Here is a 22300-nt window from a genome sequence, read left to right as displayed (position 1 = left end):
ACGCGGCTGGCGCAGGGATTCGCACGCGCACACTGTGCGCCAGCCACGTGCGCCACTTGTGCGCTGAATTCTATGAATTACCCCCTAAGAGTCTAGCCGGCTTACCTTACCACAAAAGGCAAAAGAGGCATGTCTCTTCTCTTCTCTCCTCCTGTTTCACCTTTATGATTAGGATCACTGTTAGCTTGTTCTAGTGTGGGAGAGTGCTAGTGACAATGCTGGGCCTGAAGCTCGATGCAGCCAGGTTTCCATTATGTTATGTTATGTTATGTTATTTTGCATTTATATAGCGCCTTATATACCATTGGTATGGTTATAGCTAACAGGTCTAGGTCTTGGGTTGTGAACAGGTCATATATGCCTAGGGCGAGGGCTGGGAGTAATCTTGCATTGACTAGGGCTCCTTTTAGGATGGATGGATGGGAACCTGTGTGCAGGGCAGTCATAGCTTGTGGTGAAGCGGGAGACCTGGTCTTCCTAACATGGCAGCTGGGTACTTAGGGCTGCCAAAAAGTTGTTGATTGGGGCCTGGCAGCAGTCGGTTGCTAGGTTCAGCTGGCCTATTTTGTGTTTGCCAGTGGTGACTCTAGTGGACTGGAGGTGAGGATGTTTGAGAGTAGATGGGCCAGATGATGGGCTACTGTCAGGGGTGTCTAAGAGGCTAGAATTGAAGGGGGATTAGATCTCAGGCGTGATCTCATGCCTAAGTGGGCATTTCTGGTTAGGATGGATACAGGCCAGCAGTGGGTGTTCGACCTGGCGAGCCTCGTGCCTAGTGTTATATTCCTAGCTGAGGCGGTGGGTGGGGTAGTGGTGGCGTGCAAGTCAGCACTATTGGGTGATTCAGGCTGTTGTGGTGGTGTTAATACAGTGTCTTGGTATACAATCTGCACTGTCGTGTAGACACAGAGCAAGGCTTTGCAGTGGGTAGGAAGGGGTCGGGCGGGGAAGCACAGTGATATGTTGGCAATACATAGGAGCGTAGTGATATGGGCCAGATGCAACAGAGCCATTTGCATGCATATATACAACGGGCTTACCTTCCGTATGCAGCGACCTAGGTTTGACTGGGTTCGCAACATCAGCGTCCATGGCAGTAAGCAGCGGAGAGCTGCAGAGAGCTCGGGACATAGCCTAATGTCCTGGCCTTTGGTCGTGGCCGGCTGCGCCATTTGGTACTTGGCGGGCAGTCTCGATTTCAATGATCCCTGGCCAATCAGCACCTTGGTGTGCTCTGTGCTGCAGGCAGGTAATACATGCTTCACTGGCAGCCGTCATCTTTACAAGGGATATCCCGTATCATGGGTAACAAGCTTCTATGAGCTCTGCAGGTTGCTGTGGTGCCATATTGGACAAGAAACGCAGCAGAGCTGCAGAGAGCTCGGGACACAGCCTTATGTTCTGGCCTTTGGTCGTGGCCAGCTCTGCCATCCAGCTTCGGCGGGCAGTCTCGATTTCAATGATCCCTGATATTAGAACTCTTTTTAATAGTAAAATAAATAGTCTGTTTGGTAATAAGACAACACAAGAAACCTTAACCCCACCAGGCTACAAAACAAGCTCTGCAAGAAAGAAAAAAGAATAACTTGAGAAATAAGCCTTCCCTCACTTAGCAGCAAAAGCACACAATCTCAATACACACCAGAACATCTCCATCCCTCATCCACATCACAAAGGGAATCATGACTGTACACATCTCTCCTCATCCACTGATCTTGAAACCCAGTAGAAACCGCCTTGGCTCCTCTGTCCAACCTATATCTCAGTAATAACTATTGTACCGTTCCCCAATATTGTATAGCGCTCTGTTGCTACAAACCTAGATATATGCTAAAGAAAAGTACATGTATGCATGCTTACATACATAACATTGATTAATAGTTTGATTGAGTGATTGATTGCAACAATTGTTTAGCACATATGCACCCTTTTGTGACATTTGCCCTTTAGTAGACACCCCACTTGCTCAATCTGCCATCACCATTTATCCATTTTGGGTACAGTAGCTGTGTACCAATAATTGCACAGGAAAAGAAGCCAAATGAGAGCATCTGCTTCTGGCACACAGTTACCTACTAGGGAATGTACATTGATCTGTGATAGAGCCATGCACAGCTGTGGAGGACTGACAACACTGTGCACAGTTTTACATCTGAACTGTCAATGAATATGCAAATGATCGGCATGCACCCCTTTCTTGAATTTCCATTGGTCCACTTGATAAAGAGATGTGTTGAAGTCAACAGATCTCCGTTTCTCTTTTACAGAAGATGAACCAGACAGCACATGCTTTAAAGTGTGCATAGTGAAACCGCTGGACATCTAGATTAAGGCCTTTTAATCCCTTATGTGGATAAGAAACATTATGCAAAATTTAAATTACACCCCCCCCCTTCCAGGACAAAAGTTACATTCTATGCAAATGCAGGTGTATACATCCCTGCCAGTCTGCTTTGTGAATTTGCAAAGTGTGCACGTCATGGATCTGTTGGGTTAATGAGCTCAATATACTTAGACTTGTTCCAAATTAAGTTATGAATTAGAGTGAAACTGGGTTGTCTTGAAATGTCAATTTCCAAGAGGAAAATAACTTACCAGACTCTTGGAACCCAGAATCCTGGCTTTTTTTCTCCTGGTTTCAGTTTCAAGTTAAGGTTCTTGGAGACACTGACATTGATTCGGAATATCCCATAGCAGGCATCCTAAAGTTCAATCAGACAGAGAATCTTTGAGAAGCTCTAGTACATTTCAACACAAGAGAAACAACATATTAGTTTCAGGTTGTTATGAAAGAAAGCAGGGGATTCCTTGAATTGGATACAGAATCGTTCCCTTCCTATGCAACACATATTCAGATACAAGTCAAATTTCAATACCAGCAACAACAAAGGTGCCTGATTTTCCATCCTCTTGTAGTGTTAAGTAAATGTTATGCTTATTTATAGATACAGGACTTTTTGAAACATGCAGGTTTTTGATTTTCAAATGATTTCCTGATGTAAAAAAACAATGGTTGAATGTTCCTTATGAATGCATCAGTGTGTAGCTATGACAAAATGACTATTGCTCTGCAGGAGTACATGGATGAGTAGTGGTTAAAATCCCTACTCAGACCCACACTACTACTAAACCAGCACCAATCCCAATCAGAAACGTGAAACCGGCACACTGAATAGCTGTACCTCTTTCGCCTCTTTTGGTAACGTGGGCTGAGCATAGCCAAAGCTTCCGGAGGGGTGTGAGCCCGGCACAGTTGTAAAACAAACACCACTGGCTTGGTGGTACCAAGATATAATAATGTCCTATCAAGGCTCTATAACAATATGTACTTTAATAAAAACAATACATGCATCAATTAATTAAATATACTAAAGACCCAACCCTGTAATAGGAACACAGAAAATACAGCCTTTTGATCAAGAAGGGCCCTTTTGGTTGATAAGCAGGGGTGTTCAGGCAATAGGAGCTCACAAGCAAGAACAATTTTCAAGGACATGTTGAAAAAGGCAATTAAGGAGGGCTTAAAATTCACTATGGTCCTTTAAAGTTGGACCAGGGAGACAGAGCCATTTTAAAGTACCTTTAGCTCGTGTTCTGGGTGCTTGACAGTCTTGATCTGGGCTGCTACGAACTTTCACTGCGGTGGAGCCAGTGTGCGGAGGTTGAGATGTTTGAGTAATGTGGTCCCACTGGTGAGTCGACTTCAAGTCTGTTTCATGTGCAGGATCCCACTGGTTCAAGCCAGCATTTGAGACGGTCGAATAAATGACTTCCAATGGTTTCGAGGTTGCAGTTGAATGGGTGGTGAAACTATATTTCAGCTGCATCAGACTGCATTCGAAATTGGTAAGTCGATGGCTTCTAGCACTTCGAGTTGACATTCATATCAGTTGCTTCCATGGATTTGAGCCAGTGATTGGGTCGAAATGAGGCAGTCCAATTCAATCAGCTGACCTGGCATCTGCATGCCTCAAAAGCTAGGTAAGCGGTTAGTTGATGTGTAGAGTGGCAAAAGCAGTACTGAAGGTCCTGCAGCAGCCCAAAGTCGATTGAGCACAGTCAAACCAGCTGGAAGAGGTCTTGAGGTGATATAACAGGGTTCCAGCTGCCTCTGGACTCCAAGATTGCTGAGAGGCCCAAATGGTTAGGGAGAAAGTCCTTTGTAAGATGCCTTTACTGAGTGCAAACCACTCAGAGTGCTTTGGCTGCAGGAAATAAGGTGGGCAGGAAGTTGTAGAGAGCCCTAGCAGAAACCAAGATAGTGTAACCACTCTCTCAGCCTGCCTCTCTACTCTGGGTACTCTAAATCCACCCCTTCCTATGTCTTCTATTTCAAAAGGACTCCAGTGTTCAGCACCCTGGTGAGAGAGTGTCTTTGTAATCTAAGTGTTGCCTTTGAAGCACCAACTCCAAGGTGACCTCCTGTGGAGGGTTCCTGTGCCCTGGAAGGAAGGTGTTGCCCTTCCTCCATGAGGATTAAAAGGTGGAATCCTGGACATTGTACCACATGGCTATTGTAGAGACACCCATACCAGACAGCTAATACACATCCCTGTCATAACTGAGCACTGTTCACTAAGCTGACACTAGTATACTATCCGATTCTGTTGGCTCAATATGTATGTGACACTAGTAGCCCCCTTGCTGAAACCAGGCATGACATATTTTCATAGTTTAACATGCCACCATGCTTACTAGGGTACACAATTATTATGTTCTGAAACAGAGGTGCAGATGAATAAAAAGCCACCTATGCCTGTTGGAAATTCATGTTTCAGCAGCTGACAAAAATTCATATGGTACCCTGGAGCCTACCCTGCTGCCGCTGCTTAGCAGCCTCTGTAGATGTCAGGTGAAGGGCACATCAAAGGCACATTAATGCACTAGTATGTTATGCATCTTTTATGACAGGGGCACTGATGAGCAGAACTCCTTTTCAGAAACAGACATACCTGAATAATTACATTTAAATTGAATACTGGCAGAGCTAACTCAGCATTTTATCCATCTGAATATGCAAACTGAATGAAAATGTGGTCTAGATTTGAAGTGTTTGTTCACCCCATTGTGGCTAAGCACTATATACACAAATTAATCATATTATTTTTTATTGTTGATACTATAACATTAATGCTAATATTATATGATTATGTTACTGTACCTTCAAAAGCTAGGACTAACACAGTTTACCATGTATGAACTGTCCTATACATACTTCCTATCTCTGTCCCATAGGGAAGGCTTCTGCACGTATAGACTGATGCTGCTGTCCGAGGCCTGCCTAGACTGCATCAAGGTTTTGGATAACTTCAAGCTCTCTGAAAATGGACCCTTGGCGACTGGAATGTATTTTTATATCTTCTGTGAATATTCGGAAGTTCATTCAGGAATGGTTGATGATCATAACATTTATTTAATTTCTTTAATGTAGGGTGCAAAGTTATTGGGGTACTTTTTAGACATTGTATAACCAAGTAATAGAGAAACCGTTGTTACATTGACCTCTGTTTGGTCAGTCATTTTTGTCACCACTTTTTTATCGACTGTGGTCGACCACCTTGTTCGTTTATCTTTTATGTCCCCTATACCAGCCTCAGCCCCTACTCAACCCCTTTTTCAACCACGTACTCCTTCATAACCCAACTCCAACATATATATATATATATATATATATATATATATATATATATATGAAAATGAAAGGTTCACTAACAAAGTGGTCATGTGGCAATGCTACATTGATGATTTATTCATCATTTGGAAGTGCACCTCCGAGGAATGGATGGACTATGTGGAACAGCTGAATGTTAATGAATACAACCTCAAATTCACTGAGACCCACAGTCCCAAAGAAGTAGTCTTCCTGGATGTCACAGTTCTAATAGAAGATGGGAAGATTAGAACAAAGTTGTTTCGGAAACCATGGGAGTAAATGCTCCGTTACATGCTAATAGCGCGCATTGCCAAAATGTAGTTTGGAGCATCCCATACGGCAAGTTTATACGCCTACGGAGGAATTGCTCCGAACTCAGTTCGTATGACGAAGAAAGTAAAATTACAGCATGGGGGTTCAAAAAACAATGTTACCCTAAACAAATCATTCAGAGAGCACATCTCAAGGCACGTCAATGCGAGAGGTCAACGTAATTATTGGATCGCACTAATAGGATACCGAGCATAGACAAAGAGGCTGCAACTCGTCTGATACTGACGTATGGGCAATCAGCCAAGACCATCAAAAGCATTATACGGAAACATTGGAACTCATTGGTTGTGGACATTGATCTGAGACAAACACTGGGTAATTACCCGAAATTTTCATTTCGGAAGTGCTCCTACATTAAAGACAAGTTAGTCAGCAGTTTTATGCCATCGGAAATGACTTCCCTTCAGCCTACCTGGCTAAATCCCAGAAAGAAGGGTTTTTATAAATGCAGAAAATGCAAGATATGCGAGTTTGCGGAGGAGTGCACCACATATCAACACCCAATACTCAAGAAAGCTATCACCATTATGGACAGAATCACTTGTGATTCTGAGTACATTGTATATGCACTGAAATGCACATGTAACAAATGGTACATAGGGAGTGCCAAGTGCAAACTGAAGATACGCATACAACAGCATATCAGAGCCATCAAAAATCATGATTATGCATACCCTATAGCGAAACACTTCTGGGAGAGACATGAAGGGAAGCTATGTGACTTCTCATTTATGGGTTTACAACAAGTTAACATTGGATCAAGGGGAGGAGATAGAGAAAAACTGTTGAGACAATGGGAGACCAGACGTATTATAGATTTTGAGAGCAAGTTCCCGTTAGGACACAACATTGACGAGGAACTTTATACATTTCTGGGTGAATGAGATATGGAGTTAACTCAATGCCCTTGTCAATTATGTGAAAATCAGGATATCAATAGTTTTGCTAACCTTCTGTATGCCTTCTTCCCTCTTTCTTGCTTACAATTTTGTAAACATTTTAACCACTCCCATCGATGGGTATTGAATGGGAGACTGTTTTTGTGCATCCATCAAACACCCTGTTTAAACCCATACACCGACCTGGGATCCCTTGCAGTCTGCCCCCCCCAAAGATGGGATAGATGTCGATCTTTTGAATAAGATTGGCATCATGACATGTATAAGAAATCTGGTTGATGCCCCTTTTTAGGAATAATGAACTGTGCACTTCATTGTCATTATATAGGATGATCAGATGATTGCCTATTGAATGTATGGTAGTTCGTCAATTTGCATTATGCCAGTGACGAGACGAGGAGAATTTATAAGGATCATTGCAGGCACCCAGACAACAGGCACTATGCACTTTTAAGCCCTGGATGTCATGGTAGGGTTTTGCACTATGCACTTTATGAGGTAAGGAGTATCAGCAAGGACCAATGCTGGTACTCAGAAATCAAGCACTAATCACTTTATGGGGTTTTGCATTATGCATTTTATGAGGCAAGGAGTATTAGCAAGGACCGATGCTAGTACTACGCACTTTATGGGGTTTGAATTTAGTTAAAAGACAGAATGAACTACCTGGTACAATGTGCATATGTCTCGACTAATATTATTCAGCACTGCAATGCCATTGAAGCACGATACCTTTTATCCACGTACCTACCAATTTCAAAAGGGTGCACAGGGCTTATACATCTATCCAAATTGGAGAGCCATAAAGGTTGTTTCATTATCAATAGCATTACCATGTCAAATAAGGAAACCACTCCAAAATGGCGGGCAGCATGCAGAGCGAAAGTATGAGCATTGTGAAAGTGGTCCCAGTCCTTTTTCTATTGCTATCACCATTCAGAGTGAAATAACTGCGAGAAGAGGTTTAAATGGGGTAATTGGTTGTCACGCGTCATCGTCGTGGGACTTTCCTTTTTGCTGGGCGAGGGATGGAAGTGTCCACACGGATTTTTTAATATTTGTGAAATAAAGAAGAAATTTTCAATCTACTTTGGCTGAGGCAAGATTTGTGGAGTACGTTTGTGTGCAACTCAAAAGTGGCATTCCACTCTGGGAGTGCAGCTCAGGACTGCGCCGTTAAGTCGGTGCGGAGATTTTGTGGATATATATATATATAAGTTATAAGCCGCCCAAAAAGTGCTCTTTCTATGGGATTAGCAACTTAACCATTATATATATATATATATATATATATATATATATACACATATATATATATATATATATATATCCACTAAAAAACTTTGTTAAAGGGACTTTATGGTTCAATTGCACTGATAAAAACCTACAAAATTCATTGAAATACATTTTGTTAAAGGGACATTATGGTTGCCAGGTAAAATCGAAAAAGCAAAGAAATTCAACAGTTATGTTTAGCTATGCAACCAAAACTTGTGTCACTGCCATGCATTGCCAAGACTAACACCCATGACATCCAAGATGACATCATAAATGGCATCATCAATGACATCATTGATGACATCACATATCCGGGGAAGTTGTTTTTTTCAGTGACAGTAAGAATTTTAAGCATAGCACTTGAATTGATCATTCTGTATTGAAAACATGATACACATACTCTAAAGGTGCTGTATATGTAGACATTAACTGCGTGCTATATTCTTAAATTACTTTCCTTAGGGTTTGGCCTGAGCTCATGGCGCACATAAATTGACTTATGATTCTACTGGTCAAACATACCGCATTAAGAACAGTCTACTTCTATGGTCCCTCCTTAGTTTCATCAGCACTGCTCAACATTGTCCCTTCTCCACTTGTCCCCTCTTTTATAGTGGTTGGTGCCCCTCCCCCAGCCTCCCACCTTTCAAAGTCTAAAAATAGAACTATTTTGATGCATAATGCAGGTGGACTCCATAGGAATGTCCAGCATTTCTATCGGCATTAAAATACATGCCAGTTCAAGAACTGGAGCATTTGTATAGCAAAGAGGAAAAAAGATTGACAGAAATAAAGTTCTGTTCCACGCCTCTTTTCTGCTAACAAAACAATTGAAGATGCAGCATTGCATGAATCGAAGTTGTTAAAACCTTACTCAAGGCATTAGACTGCTAAAGAACATGAGCTGCCTTTCTGTGTAAGAGAATATGTCCACAGACTATACGATCCAAAAATATAAAATGGAAGCTGTATGAACTTGATTACTTATTTTGGTACACTTTAATGTTGGCTCTTGAAAGAGCCCTTTTGTTCTTGTAAAACTGTGATCTTAATATGTACACATGTAATGAGTACTCATAATTTTTTTTTATTACATACTCTTCTTCTTACAATTTAATTTCTTGCACAAAGAAATGTTCACTGCATTCCAAATATTGCAGAGAACATTGTAATTTCCAACACTTGTAAAATGTACTCCATCTTTTCTAAAACTGCTCACTCCATTATGTTGTATATTATCATTCTCAAAAGCTGACATTCCGCAGAAATGCACACATGGCTTTATTCACATTCTACCTTGCTTTTTCTGTTTCTGGACAAAACAGCTTGGACCTTTTTCACACTTGTCTCTGTGTAATTCGTGAAAAAATAAAAATTGTTGGTGGAAAAAGTTTCATCAGACATTTGAAATGATCTTTCAGGACAGACTGCAAATATACACCGGTTACATACCCTAAACATTACCTCCACAATGTACTACAATAATTTCTGGATGTTTCAAATGCACCATATCTTCACACATGGGTAATAGTTCACTCCATTTCATGCCACAAACTCCATACCATACCATTCCAATTTTTCAAAAGCAAGATTATGTGTGATACCAAGCAGCTTTTCATATATCTGTAGCCAATATCCTATAATCCAAAGAGTGTTCTTGTGGAGCTCCCTGCTTTCAAACAAGAAATTAAGCACTTGCTGCCCTGTCCTCCCTTGCAGTTCAACTCCTCCTTCCCAGAGAAAAGGCCTGGTTTGTTGAGCCTCCTGATGTCTGCAAACATCAACGGTGTCTGTTGTAGCTGCAGTCCCCTTCCCTGCAGGGCATGGTAAAAGAGCCCGGACAGCACGTGCTGTCCATCCACAAACAGTTGTGTAGATCTGTGGAATCAGAACACAGTGCAGCCCTTCCTCCATCCACCAATCATATCCAAAAACCTTACATCAACAGTTCACATGTATGTTTGAACTGTGAGAGTGCATTTGTGCTGTCATTCAGAGCCTGCTCTATCACTACCTCCTGTACAATCTTTTACAGATGTCTATTTCCAAAATCTACAGGTTCAACATTCCACAATCTACATGTAAGAAAACATATTATAGGTATGTTTTAATTTTCAAAAGTAATATTCTATACCAACCTTTTTATAATATGACTTCAAGAATAACTGGTCTTCTGTGCTGCAAAAAATGCTTCACTATAGCACATATCCCAATAGTTCATTAGTGTTTTTTAAAGTATTTCCGCTTACATAGTGACTCACATGTACTACTACTTAAAGCACTGCACAATTTCATAATTAAACATACCAGGGACGTCATTTGGGGGTCGCCAGAGGTCGCAACTGCGACCTCTGAGGTCTCCCTTGCGACCGCTACTAAAAAAAAAAATATATATATATATATATATATATATATATATATATATATATATTTTTTTTTTTAGTAATGCACGCTTCTGGGCTGTGGCTCTTTACTTCTGGGGTGGCTGGCTTTCTTGTTCAGGCTCCTTAAAAAAAAGATTTGTGGGACTCCTGTTCTTATTTTTCTTCTAACCCTTTCAGCACTGACCCTAAATAAGAAAGAATAGGAATACCAAATAATGTGTCTTTCTGGAATTCTATACAATAGTTGGTGGCCTCATTAAATGTTTATTTTAGGCACACTTCAGGGGGTGAGTGACTGATTTAGTCTGTTCTTAATCGCCTCACTCAGCCCTTCATCCTTCTGAGGTCGATAAATGAGTACCAACACAGGTTGGGTGATATTGGGTGTATATTTTTTCTATATCAAGCACTTAATGATGTGTTATTATATAGCACTTACGCTTATCATTTGGTCATGGACGTCTGCTTGCATACACAGTAATTTTCTAATATGGGCCAATACACACTGAACTTAATGATACATATGGCGATCCATTCTTGTGTGAATGTACATCACACAGTGATATCATACCTATATTTTTCGTAGTGTACAATGCTATGTGATGCCACTTCCTGTTTTGTCAATGGGTGAAATGTCGTGTTCCATCGCTACCCGCGATATCACTTTGGGGCATGGTCAAATGACATCACTTCCTGTGATGTCATCAGAGGTCAAGGGTCGTGTGATGTTACTTCCACTACCCCAGGAATTTTGGTGAAATGACGTCCCTGAAACATACCTCAATTATCAATATACATTACAATAAATAATGGTATCCTTTTTCTTAAAAAAAAAAGACCTGTCTTCTGTCAAAACTATAGCAGACCTTTATATTACAGTTTTACACAACCTTGCCTTCAACTTCACTTCAACTATAGCTGGTTCTCTGTGGTGCAACACATGCTTCACTGCAGCATCCAATCCAATAGCTCATTACTGATTTTAAAGTACTTCTGCTTGCATAGTGGCTGGCACATGTGCTACTAGTTGTACCATTGCAACAATCCATACTTAAAAATACCTTATTTAGCAAGCTAGAGTACAACGATTACATCTTTTTTTAAAAATGATCTGCCTTATGTTAAAAGTATAGCAGACATTCATATTACAACATATTATACAACCTTCCCTTTAACTTCACTTAAACAGCAAGCAGGTTTCTATGCAGTAAAACCTGCTTTACTGCAGTAGCCATTGCAACAGTGCAATGATACTTTTAACATCACTTCTGCTTCCATATTGAATGTCATGTCCTACTACGTATAGCAGTGCAGAATTTTCAGACTCCCAAACAAACTTTCATTTATATTTGCTGAAAAGGGATTACCAAATAAACCTAATGAAGAAAGAAAACTTTCATTTCTACAAAGTATGGATATTAATGTGACATATATGTCGTAACAATTTTAATGGTATAACTATACTGTGTATTATCCTAAACTATTCACTCATAGTATACTATATTTCTCACTTCCTCATTCCTTTGAGGCAATCATACTCTTTTCCATTACAGCACAGAATTCCTCCTTATTCTATATCACCACTCTCCAACCCATAACACTGCAAACATTTTATTATGCAACCCGCATCAACTATACAAACCTCTTACACATATAACTTTCCAATTTCACTCCATACCATTTACCCAGCCCCCACAGTTCTACAACCTCTCACTCTACACATTTTTCTATCACACCTCCTATCACATATACATCTCTCTGCCTCATGTTACTTGCAAAATTGAAGGTATATCAATTCCATAACAACCTTCTTCCTCATCCCAGTACCAACTTCAATCTATATCTTTATGCATAGGCCACTCTTCATTATGTAACTTCACTAACAGCAATTAATTCATTGCTGTTTTCCCCCTTCCTCAAACCATTACTGAAATAACATTATTTTGCATTAACCCCACATCCATCATCCTCATACTATTACATCAGAGGTCTACAGCCTCTTCCTTGACAAATATTTTAGTCTACAGATCCCATTATCTATGCATTCCTCTTCCAAATCCTACTGCACAATTACAATCCATATTATTACTCCAACATCCTTCTTCCTCATCTCAGTACCCAACACTAATCTATATTGTTATGCTTACACCATTCTCCCTCATGTGACTTCACAAACAACAATGCATTAATTGCTGAATTTTTCCTTTCTGCATACTATTACTCAAATCACACTATTTTGCATAATGCCCACATCCCTCTTCTTCATACCACTTCACAATTATAATCTATATTATGACTCCAACACCCCTCTTCGCGTCCCAGTAACCAATATTAATCCACATTATAATCCATACACCACTCTTCCTTATCCTTGTACAATAATACACAGAGAACCCTTCAGCAACACTTTCTTTTCTCTAACAGATACCAAACAATGCCTCCTATAAATCAGTTACGTAGAAAACAAAGAAAAGATCGAGAAGTTAAAAAAAGGGAAAGCATATACTCACCTGCCACTAAAACAATTTATATGAAACGTACAAGTGAGAGAACAAGTAACTTTGCTCTTGTAAAGTACAACAGTCACCACTAACAAAAACATTCCTCCTGCATCAAAAAAGAAAAGTTACCAAGTATGTAGTAAAAAATAAATTACAACTGAAAATGAACCTCAAACTATATCTAGCAATGTCAACCTAGCCACAATCGAACATTTAAATAAAGTTTTGTTTACATAAAATGTTGCAGCGTAGTGTTCTTACTAATCTCATAATAAGATCTGAAAAGTCACGTTCCTCACTTCAAAAGTACCAAAGAAAACTGATACATGAAGCTCTTATTGACAGCACATTCGAACTAAAAAGAAAATATTTTATATTTCTTTTAAACAGAATAAAACCACTAACAAAATTATTGAAAAAACTAAAGAAAATGTCTAAACTAATGTGAACATAGATAACTTTCCTATCTTCTGTGCAGGTGAATGGTTTTACACAGGTAGCACAGAACCATATTTCAATGAAGAAGCATACAATCAACAACAAACAAACCCAATTGCAATAGACATCAATAGAAGACTCATTGAAATAGTAGGAGATCTCATCGCTAAAGAAACCGTAATAGAAAAATCTTCCCCAGCAAACTTTCAGACAGGTCGTCCGGTGTACAAATGGATGTGCAGCTCAATATGCAATGTGCCGTACGAACACGAGCAATGCACACGATTACTCTGTCGATCATGGCTTGAATTATTTCTCTCAGTCTGTACATTAAAGACCACTGAGTCTGCATGATTTCACAGGCGCCAACTTTAACTCTGCTGCACTTGCAGATTGCATATAGTTGCTGTGTAGATTTAACGTATCCTGACATCCAGTGCTTTACTGACTCATCAAGCCTGAATTGTAAGATTCCTCACTACTAAAGACAATTGGATACCAGCCTTAAAGAAGATCTGATGGATCTAAACACGAGTCGGCAAACACAACCTAGCATTAAGGAATTGCTCTATTTATTGAACTTCTATTGTGTCTTACACATATTAGATTCAAAAGAACAGATATTTAATTACAATGGATTTGTACGCGCATGACACGGGAGACCTACACTTTCAACATGCAATGTGTGCCAACAGTCGTTGAAATGTTTACGACAATTCCTCAATCACTATGCTAAAATAAAAGACAAAAATGCACATCCACACTGGACTACGAGGACATTTATTAGCCTGCATTTCAGGTGCTGCTTGTAAAAGCACCTTTCATCACATAAAAATGTTAGCAACATTCTATGATGTACAATCGTCTGTATAGATTATACAATGCTAAAAGTTCCACTGCAGAACTACAAAAACACATAGATAATCTCCTAAATGGAACAGCCAAAGAAGTACTCAGACAAATAGAGCACATACAAAGTAAATAATTTGGAACTGAACAAGAATTGGAAAACACAGTTAACTTATAAAATATTGACCAACAACGTTCTAACACCAACCTTCTTACAAACTCATACAAACAACAAATAGCAAAGTTTGAAAACAAGTCTGCTGAAATTTCAGACAAAGTATGAGTCTGTTGTAACAGAACTTTCTATGAGGAAAGTACAAACATGGTAGATATGTCCTACAAGATAGAAGACAATGAGGAATCACAATGGTTCCAATTGGCCTTGAATTTAAAAGCAGAAAATCAATACAATATAACTGATCGCTTAATAGTTTGCATATACTGTAAAAGTAAGCTTAATAATAACCAAATGTCATGTTGAGCTATCAATAATAATTTAGAAATATGCCCACTCACAAATGCTCTCCAAAAACCTAATTTATATCAGAGTATCATAATTCAAACAATATACCCATTACAAGCTATAATATGTTTGCAGCCAACGACTGCCAAATTGACTCCATCAGAATTACTCAAAGGCATTTGTGGCAGGGTAGTATACTTACCATTAGACCTCAACGAAAATGTGGAAACACTAGGAGTATGATGACCAATACAGCAATCTTTGATTGTATTAGTTAATGATGTGCCAACAAAAGAAAAAATACAAATTGTCAACAACTAGTTGACTTAAACAAAGTTAAAGAGGCCTTGGAGAATCTTAAACAAAACAATGAATACTACAAAGATATAAGCACAGAAGAACACTTAAAAGAAACAACATAAATATATGAAACTATACCACAAACTGGTGAGTTTGAACGTGTTGATCCTTTCACTACAGAGAAGATTCTTGACCAGTATACAATTCACCCACTGCATTCCAGAGACACCAAGGAAGATGCATTAGAAACATTTCAAATGTGGTGGGCACTGTTGTGCAGCAAACAAGATGGTTGTGCTTCCCTGAAGCTCTCGGTTTGCTGTCCATTCCATTTGATCTCTTGCAGCACCCCACGTCTTGGCACTTTCGAGATCACAATTGCTTTGTACGTGTTCCTAGGACTGTCGTGATCCAATGGATCTACTGTGAGGGGGTGAGCAATCCCAGATCAGTGATATCTGGCTGTCAGACACTGAGCAGTGTCTCCCTGAGACCCTCTACAGTGATCCATGCTTCACTGCCACGTGGAATACACAGGGTGAGGATGCGACTGGGAAACCTGGAAAGACACTTCTTTTTAGATCCTGCGGAGAGTCCTGTAGCTGCCCGCAAGTGGGGATCGGTGCTGGGTGCTGAGAGTGACTTGCGATCCTGGTCTGCATATGAATGCATGGAGGCACAGCACGGCTTTAATGTATGGCTGAGGAATGGAGGAGACTCGCGGGGACATTTTGGACTGAGGTACGCTCTGTGTGTATTGTGACATGAGGGGTGCAGATAGCTAGGCTGCTGCTACATGGGGCAGCTTGTGCCATGCAGCGTCTACATCCTGGGAAGAGAAGACTAACGTCCAGACCCATCTCCTATAAGACCTGGTCCTTTGCTAATTGAATACTTGTCAAGACACATTGCATGTTTATAGTGAAGATGATGAAAGGGGCTCACAAAATCTGGGGAGCATAGATGCCTTCACCAAATCTACACTGAAAACATCTGGCTTGGGTGCCAGTGCTGTGGATGATGCCACTCTTTCTGAACTCTCCAAGCTCCAGATACTCATGGCCAGTGTGAAGGAGGGATTCACTTTGGTGTGTAACACACTGTACAATATTACAGTCAGCTTCACTGCCATAAATGCTAAGCTGGAAATGTCTCAAGGGAGAGTTACTGAGATTGAGACAGGGGTGGGACAGATCGAAGATGATGCCAACAGGCTGAAGGTGGAGCTAGAGACACTCTTGAGAGCAGTTCCAGTAACTCAGAGGAAATGAGACAAGCTTATATTGCGCTCACGCCGCAACAACATTCGTATTTGTGTGGTTCAAGAAAGGTCCAATTACTAGCCACATCTAGGCATTTGTGGAAGACACCTTGCTATCCATACCCGAAATTATCAGCAGTATTCATGATTGAGCTTGTTGCACCTCCTAAACCAGGGGCTGCCTCCTGACCCATTATCAACAGGATTATTAATTACAGAGATAGAGTTGCTATCCTGAAGGCAGACAGAAACAAAGGAGAGCTACGACTGGGATCTAGTAGAATGCACATATACCTGGACTTCTCGATGGTGGTACAGTAGGAAAGAAAGACCTTTCTGTGGGCCAAGAAACTGTTTCTATATCGCTCTATAACCTACTTAATGATGTGCCCGGACAAATTGTGGTTTGAGTTCCAGAATTATTTTTATTTCTTCACCCTGCCTGAGGAAGCCTTGGCATTTATTGAAAATAATATCCCGGCTGCTGAGACCTGATAGTAATGTGCCTATCAGTTGATCTATATCATCACATTTATAATGTCAGTTCGGGACTTGTAAGTGGGTGCATCCATTACGATATTTTGTTTTATACACACTATGCTTGCATGAGAGTCTAGGATGGTGACAAGGCAGTCGCATACAGAAGTCCCCGAGCTGTGTAGCTGGTTGAAATTTGATTTGTGGGGGGAGTTCATACACCTCTAGGGTGGTTCAAGAGGTGAGGGTGGTGCGGGTACGTTGTGGGAAGTTGAGGTTACACATTTTATTTGGCATTTGCGGGACATTGGTGTGGTAAGCTACTCACTAATCACAAATATTGATTGGGTGGTTTGGACGCTCTATACAGCTATTCATGGACTTGGTGTAATTAACATACTAAGGCAAACAAGGTGGTTTGTATGAGTTGGAATGTCAGAGGCATGGGACATCCGATTAAGTGCTGGAAGCCCATGGCATATGTGGGAATCCTGTTTTTACTGGAAACACATGCTGCAAACAAAATACAATCTCTCATGGCATGCAGCTGGGGTGGCAATAAATACTATACTACTGACTGTACTCAGTCTCGTGGGGTACTCACTTTTGTGCATAAGCAACTTATGTTTGTGCATATTACAACACAAGTATATCCCTTGGGGCCCTAAGCAGTCATTTTCGGTAGACTGGGTGGAGGGGAAGATTCTTTTAATTAATACTTATGGTCCACATTTGGATGATCCCCAATTCTATGCCAATGAGTTGGTTGTTGGGCTCCCTATGGTGCCAATCCTCTGGGGAGGGCGGAGCAAGTGTTGGTGAGGGGTATGGCTGAACTTGAATTGATTGATGCATGAAGGGCTCAGCACCCAGATTGTGGCTCCTTTCCCCCTCCATTATGAGAATGGCCTCCTCGACGAGGATACTTCTGAGGACATACTCAGACCATTAGCCTATATTGCTCCAGCTCTCACTCACGAGATGCCTAAATCCGTAAAATACTTAGAGGTTCAACCCCTTAGCAATACAGGATGTCGCTTTTGCCTCTAACATACATGATAATGTTAGACTGTTTTTCAAGATTAATAAAAGGTTTGGTGGACAACACAGGGACACTCTGGCAGGCTTTCAAGGCATATATCAGGGGCATCGCTATGGCTCCTGAATTTGGGGCTCTAAACGTTATTCGTAAAGATATTTGTGATAGTGAAGGACAAATACACAGGCTTGAAATGGAATGTACTTCGGATTACACCCCCGAGATACTAAAAGAGATTAATGAAACCATCATTCCCTGATAATGTGGAAAGAGAGTTGTAGTTTCTGGGATTACCATTGGCAGCACGTAGATATAATTAGGGTGAAAGACTGGGGAGGACACAAGCTAGACAAGTGATGCAAGATAGAGATGTCAGTGGGATACCATGCACAGGGAATTGAGGTGGGTCACAATGTATATACCAGCAGTGAAATCAACACATTAATTTAGGCTTTTTTTTTATACCAAATTGTACATGAAACACAAAGATCTTTCAAATGCGGACACTGTTTGATACCTTGAAGTTTTACCATTGACCCAACTGTCTGCAGATACTAAACAGCTCCATGTAATAATGTCCCTGCCAAAATGACGCCTAACAAAAAATGTGCTGTTTTTTTGCGGAAATGTTGTTACATTCAACATGCGGGGGACACCCCCGAAACCCAGTTTGTTTGTATTTTTTTTTAAATGGCAACAGGGGACATCCCTGCAATCCGTTCCCATACATAATGTCACCATACATAATGTTGCTAAATGCTTTTCCCGGCGACATTATATTTGGGGACATTATATATAGGGACATTATTACCTGATACCTACTTAACTCCTTCTAGATATCCCAATGTCTGCGGAAGAGCTGCTGCAGGCTGTAGAAGACCTCCGGACTGGCAACGTGCTGGGCTCTGACGGGCTGGGCACTAGGCAACATAAGACTATGTTTAGTAAGCCCCTACTTGAGGTGTGGGAAGAGACACAGATGTTGCCTGCTACAATGCGAGAGGCCATTGTAACAATCCTTCCAAACTCTAATAAGCCAACTGATGAGTGTAGCTCCTACAAGCCGCAGTCCTTAATCAATGCTGATACCAACATGTTTGCTAAGCCCTTGGCCAATAGGCTGATGCTATATATGGGACACATAATACACCAACCAATTTGGGTTAATCCTGGGTCACTCCACTAGCCTAAATATTTGCAGGTTGTTTAATGTGATGGCCCGGATGGACCCTAATATACCAACTGTGACAGCCACGCTTGATGCTCAGAATGCGCTCAAGTCGGTATTCTGGCCATTCCTTTGTGTATTAGTGCAATGTGGTTTTGGTCCTAGGTTTATTACATACGTACGACTGCTGTATACATCCCCAGTGGCGAGAGTCATTACAAATGGTGAATTATCTAATGTGATTGAAATAGGTAGGGGCACGATCCAGGGTTGTCCCCTATCCACGCTACGTTTTGCAATAATGATAGAACCACTGGCTGACTTGGTGCGATCTAAACACTTATGCTTCGTGGGTGCTCTAAAATTATTTCTCTATAAGCTGACGACGTTTTGATGTTTGTCAGAGACCCGCACGGGAACTTGTAACCAGTCATGCATGACGTGACAGAGTATGGCTCGCATTCAGCTTGTTGATCATCCTGGCAAAATCCAAACTGTACCCACTTACTGTGACCACATCTTAACCCGTTGTGCATCGAATTTTGAGTGGGCACCTGACGTAATAATGTATTTAGGAGTTAAACTATCCAATTCTTGCAAATCCTTGTATGAGGATAATTATGGACTATATCAGGACCACTTAATAAATACATCAAATTCACTGCTGGTTGAACCTCCCTCTCAAAACCACAGGTAAAATCTCCATACTGAAGATGGTAGTAATACCGAAATTGCTATATCTGGTCCAAAATATACTGTTTAGGCCTGGTCAAATCTTGTTTAAAGACCTGTTTTCAGTGATCCTAAAATGTATGTGGCACTAGATGTGCTTAACTCTAGAAACACTCAGACCCACACCCCTGCTTTGCCTCTTTGGACAATATGTAGAAACATCCAAGTATGCTAGTAGGCTATGGAATGTATGCTTTCTGTTAGCGAAAAGGTGTACATTGCAGCATTGTACAAACTTTGAAGCACCAGCAAAAGGCCAATGGATGAAAGATGTGGTATGGGTGAATAATAGGAAGGAGTCAAGGTGGCTTCAATCTCCAGCTGCCTCTCGCCCAAGGGATATTTGGTCGGCATTTAAGATATTCTGGTTAAGTGATTCTGAGACCGCTGACTGAGAGAAAATATTATAAGAAACCCTGGAGTTCTAGGATCTTCTATTTTTCTCCTTTTGACTAAGGCACAAAGTAGAAGACCTGGCATTTTCTATGAAGGGATGATTTGATTTGTGTATTAAAATGTCAAAATACCACTGTATTTATTTGCTGTACATTAATCTGATGTGTTTCCTTTGATGTCAAGTACAAAAATAAAAGTTATAAAATAAAAAAACAGAAACATCAAATGCGCAAAGCCAATGTTCTCAACTCTCATGCTGGACTTCCTTTGCATCTTGTACTCATGGTGGCCCTGAATCATGCTGTTCCCATGTTCATCTTGTATCCTGGCGTGCAACATTATGTGTTACTACTGACTTCTGCAACTGTATTCGCTCTCCACTCTTGCTTCTCCACTCTTTTTGACTGCTTACTCTCTTTTCTCTCCTCCTTTCCCTTCTCCCTTTTTCCTATCTCCTCCCCTTACTTTCTTCTATGCACTTACTCTATCAGAATTGTCCCTGGACCTAATATGATAGCAACCTCGTCTGTTTCCTCCACCCTCCCATTACTGTTTTTTTCCTCCCCACCGCCCCTCCAGCACTATCTGAAATGTCGTCAGGCCTAGTATGATAGTCGCTTGTTTTGTTCCTCCCCTCCCTTTCTGCACCCCTCTCCCTCACCTTTTGTTTTTCTCTGGCTCTACCAGAAATGTCGTCAGGCCTAGTACGGTAGTCACCTGTCTGTTTCCATTTCCTTCCCACTCTCCCCCTCCCTTCCTTATCTATGTCTTAGCTCTTGCACTACCTGAAATGTCGTCAGGCCGAGTATGATAGTTAATTTCACATCCTTACTGTTCATGGCCTGTAAGAATGTGGTTGTATTTTCCCTTGTTCCCTCCCTTGCCTTGAAGCGCTTTGAAACACATTGTGTATAGGCGCTGTATAAATAAACGATCATATCAATGTGCTTCCAATCAGTATATGGGAAAAAAGCTTACAAGCACGTTGTTTTCCACTAGTCTTCCCTACAGGAAAAGGAGTAAGACACAATGAAAGACCCATAAAAATCAGTGCTTCAATGTATCGTTCTCTACAAATGTTTTCTGAAGATCCAGGATACTGGAAACATGTTGAATACATTTTCCATCTCTTGTTCGAAAGCGAACTAGCAACTCTATGCTACGGAGTTGCACTCACACTAAAAACAGGCACCCACTTTCTAAATATGTCATCTACTGAACTCCTTCAAAAGATAAAAGACAAAGATTAAAGTGGTGCAGTCAAGTATTACAAATCCCTGGGCAGATATGCATGGTATGAAGGAATACTGGTTCCAATAATATGCTGATGTAAGCTCCATGTTAAGAAACCTAGGGCCCCCCACATGGTTTTGTTACTCTAAGTTTCTACTCTAAATCTAAGTGACTACATGACTTCCTAGGCACGGCAAACCAAAATAAAGAAGGAATAGACATAGAACGTGCTGGAGAATTCTCTTCTCTCGATCCTGTCAATGTCTCAAGATGCCTTTACCATCATTTCATTGCCATATTACACTTCATCTGTAGTAAAAAAAAAACTGTCCTCCACTTGGAGAAGTAGAACACTTCTTTTGGAGGAAAGACTATCAATCCAGGAGTACCACACATCCACATGCTTTTATGGATTACAAATTCTTTTAAATGTCAACACAGCAGGGATGACACTGTTTTACAATTTATTGAACACGACATTAACTGTGAAATCTCTTTAGGAGACATACAAAATGACCTACATACACAAATCTTATGTTTCCAACGACATACGTGTGGCTAATACTGCCATCCTCGATACAAAAACAAAGGAAAATACTTCACCAGATGTCGTTTTGGATTCTGTACACCAATTTGTACCAAAGGTCAAGTAAATAGTTACATGTCTTCTGTCAGGCACAGTGCCAAAGGCAAATCTTCTAAAACACATCCAACTTAAAAAGACATGAAGCATCTAAGTACATCAATGATCACAATCCTATCATTGCACTCGTGTGGAATGCTAACATAGGGATGCAATACATTGCAGACAATTCTACTGCTGTTGAATTTTCACATATCTGTCACAGCCTCACACTATCTACAGTGTCTCACGGATAAGACAGCAAGTGGACCAG

General features: G+C 40.7%; 1 protein-coding gene across 2 annotated transcripts in view; it reads right to left on the bottom strand.

Annotated features, from left to right (window-relative positions):
* Positions 1-22300, bottom strand: part of NALCN (sodium leak channel, non-selective) — a 3431684-nt gene that overhangs the window by 338085 nt on the left and 3071299 nt on the right. For both annotated transcript variants that reach the window (XM_069637002.1, XM_069637001.1), the window contains one exon: positions 2596-2702. In XM_069637002.1, the coding sequence (XP_069493103.1) occupies positions 2596-2702 (107 nt within the window). The remainder of the gene's footprint in view (positions 1-2595; positions 2703-22300) is intronic.

Source organism: Ambystoma mexicanum, chromosome 7p (genome assembly GCF_040938575.1).
Source record: "Ambystoma mexicanum isolate Mex_15411 chromosome 7p, UKY_AmexF1_1, whole genome shotgun sequence".
In the NCBI taxonomy this organism is placed as follows: domain Eukaryota; kingdom Metazoa; phylum Chordata; class Amphibia; order Caudata; family Ambystomatidae; genus Ambystoma; species Ambystoma mexicanum.
Note: the sequence above shows the minus strand (reverse complement) of the source record. Positions and strands in the feature narration are given on the sequence as shown.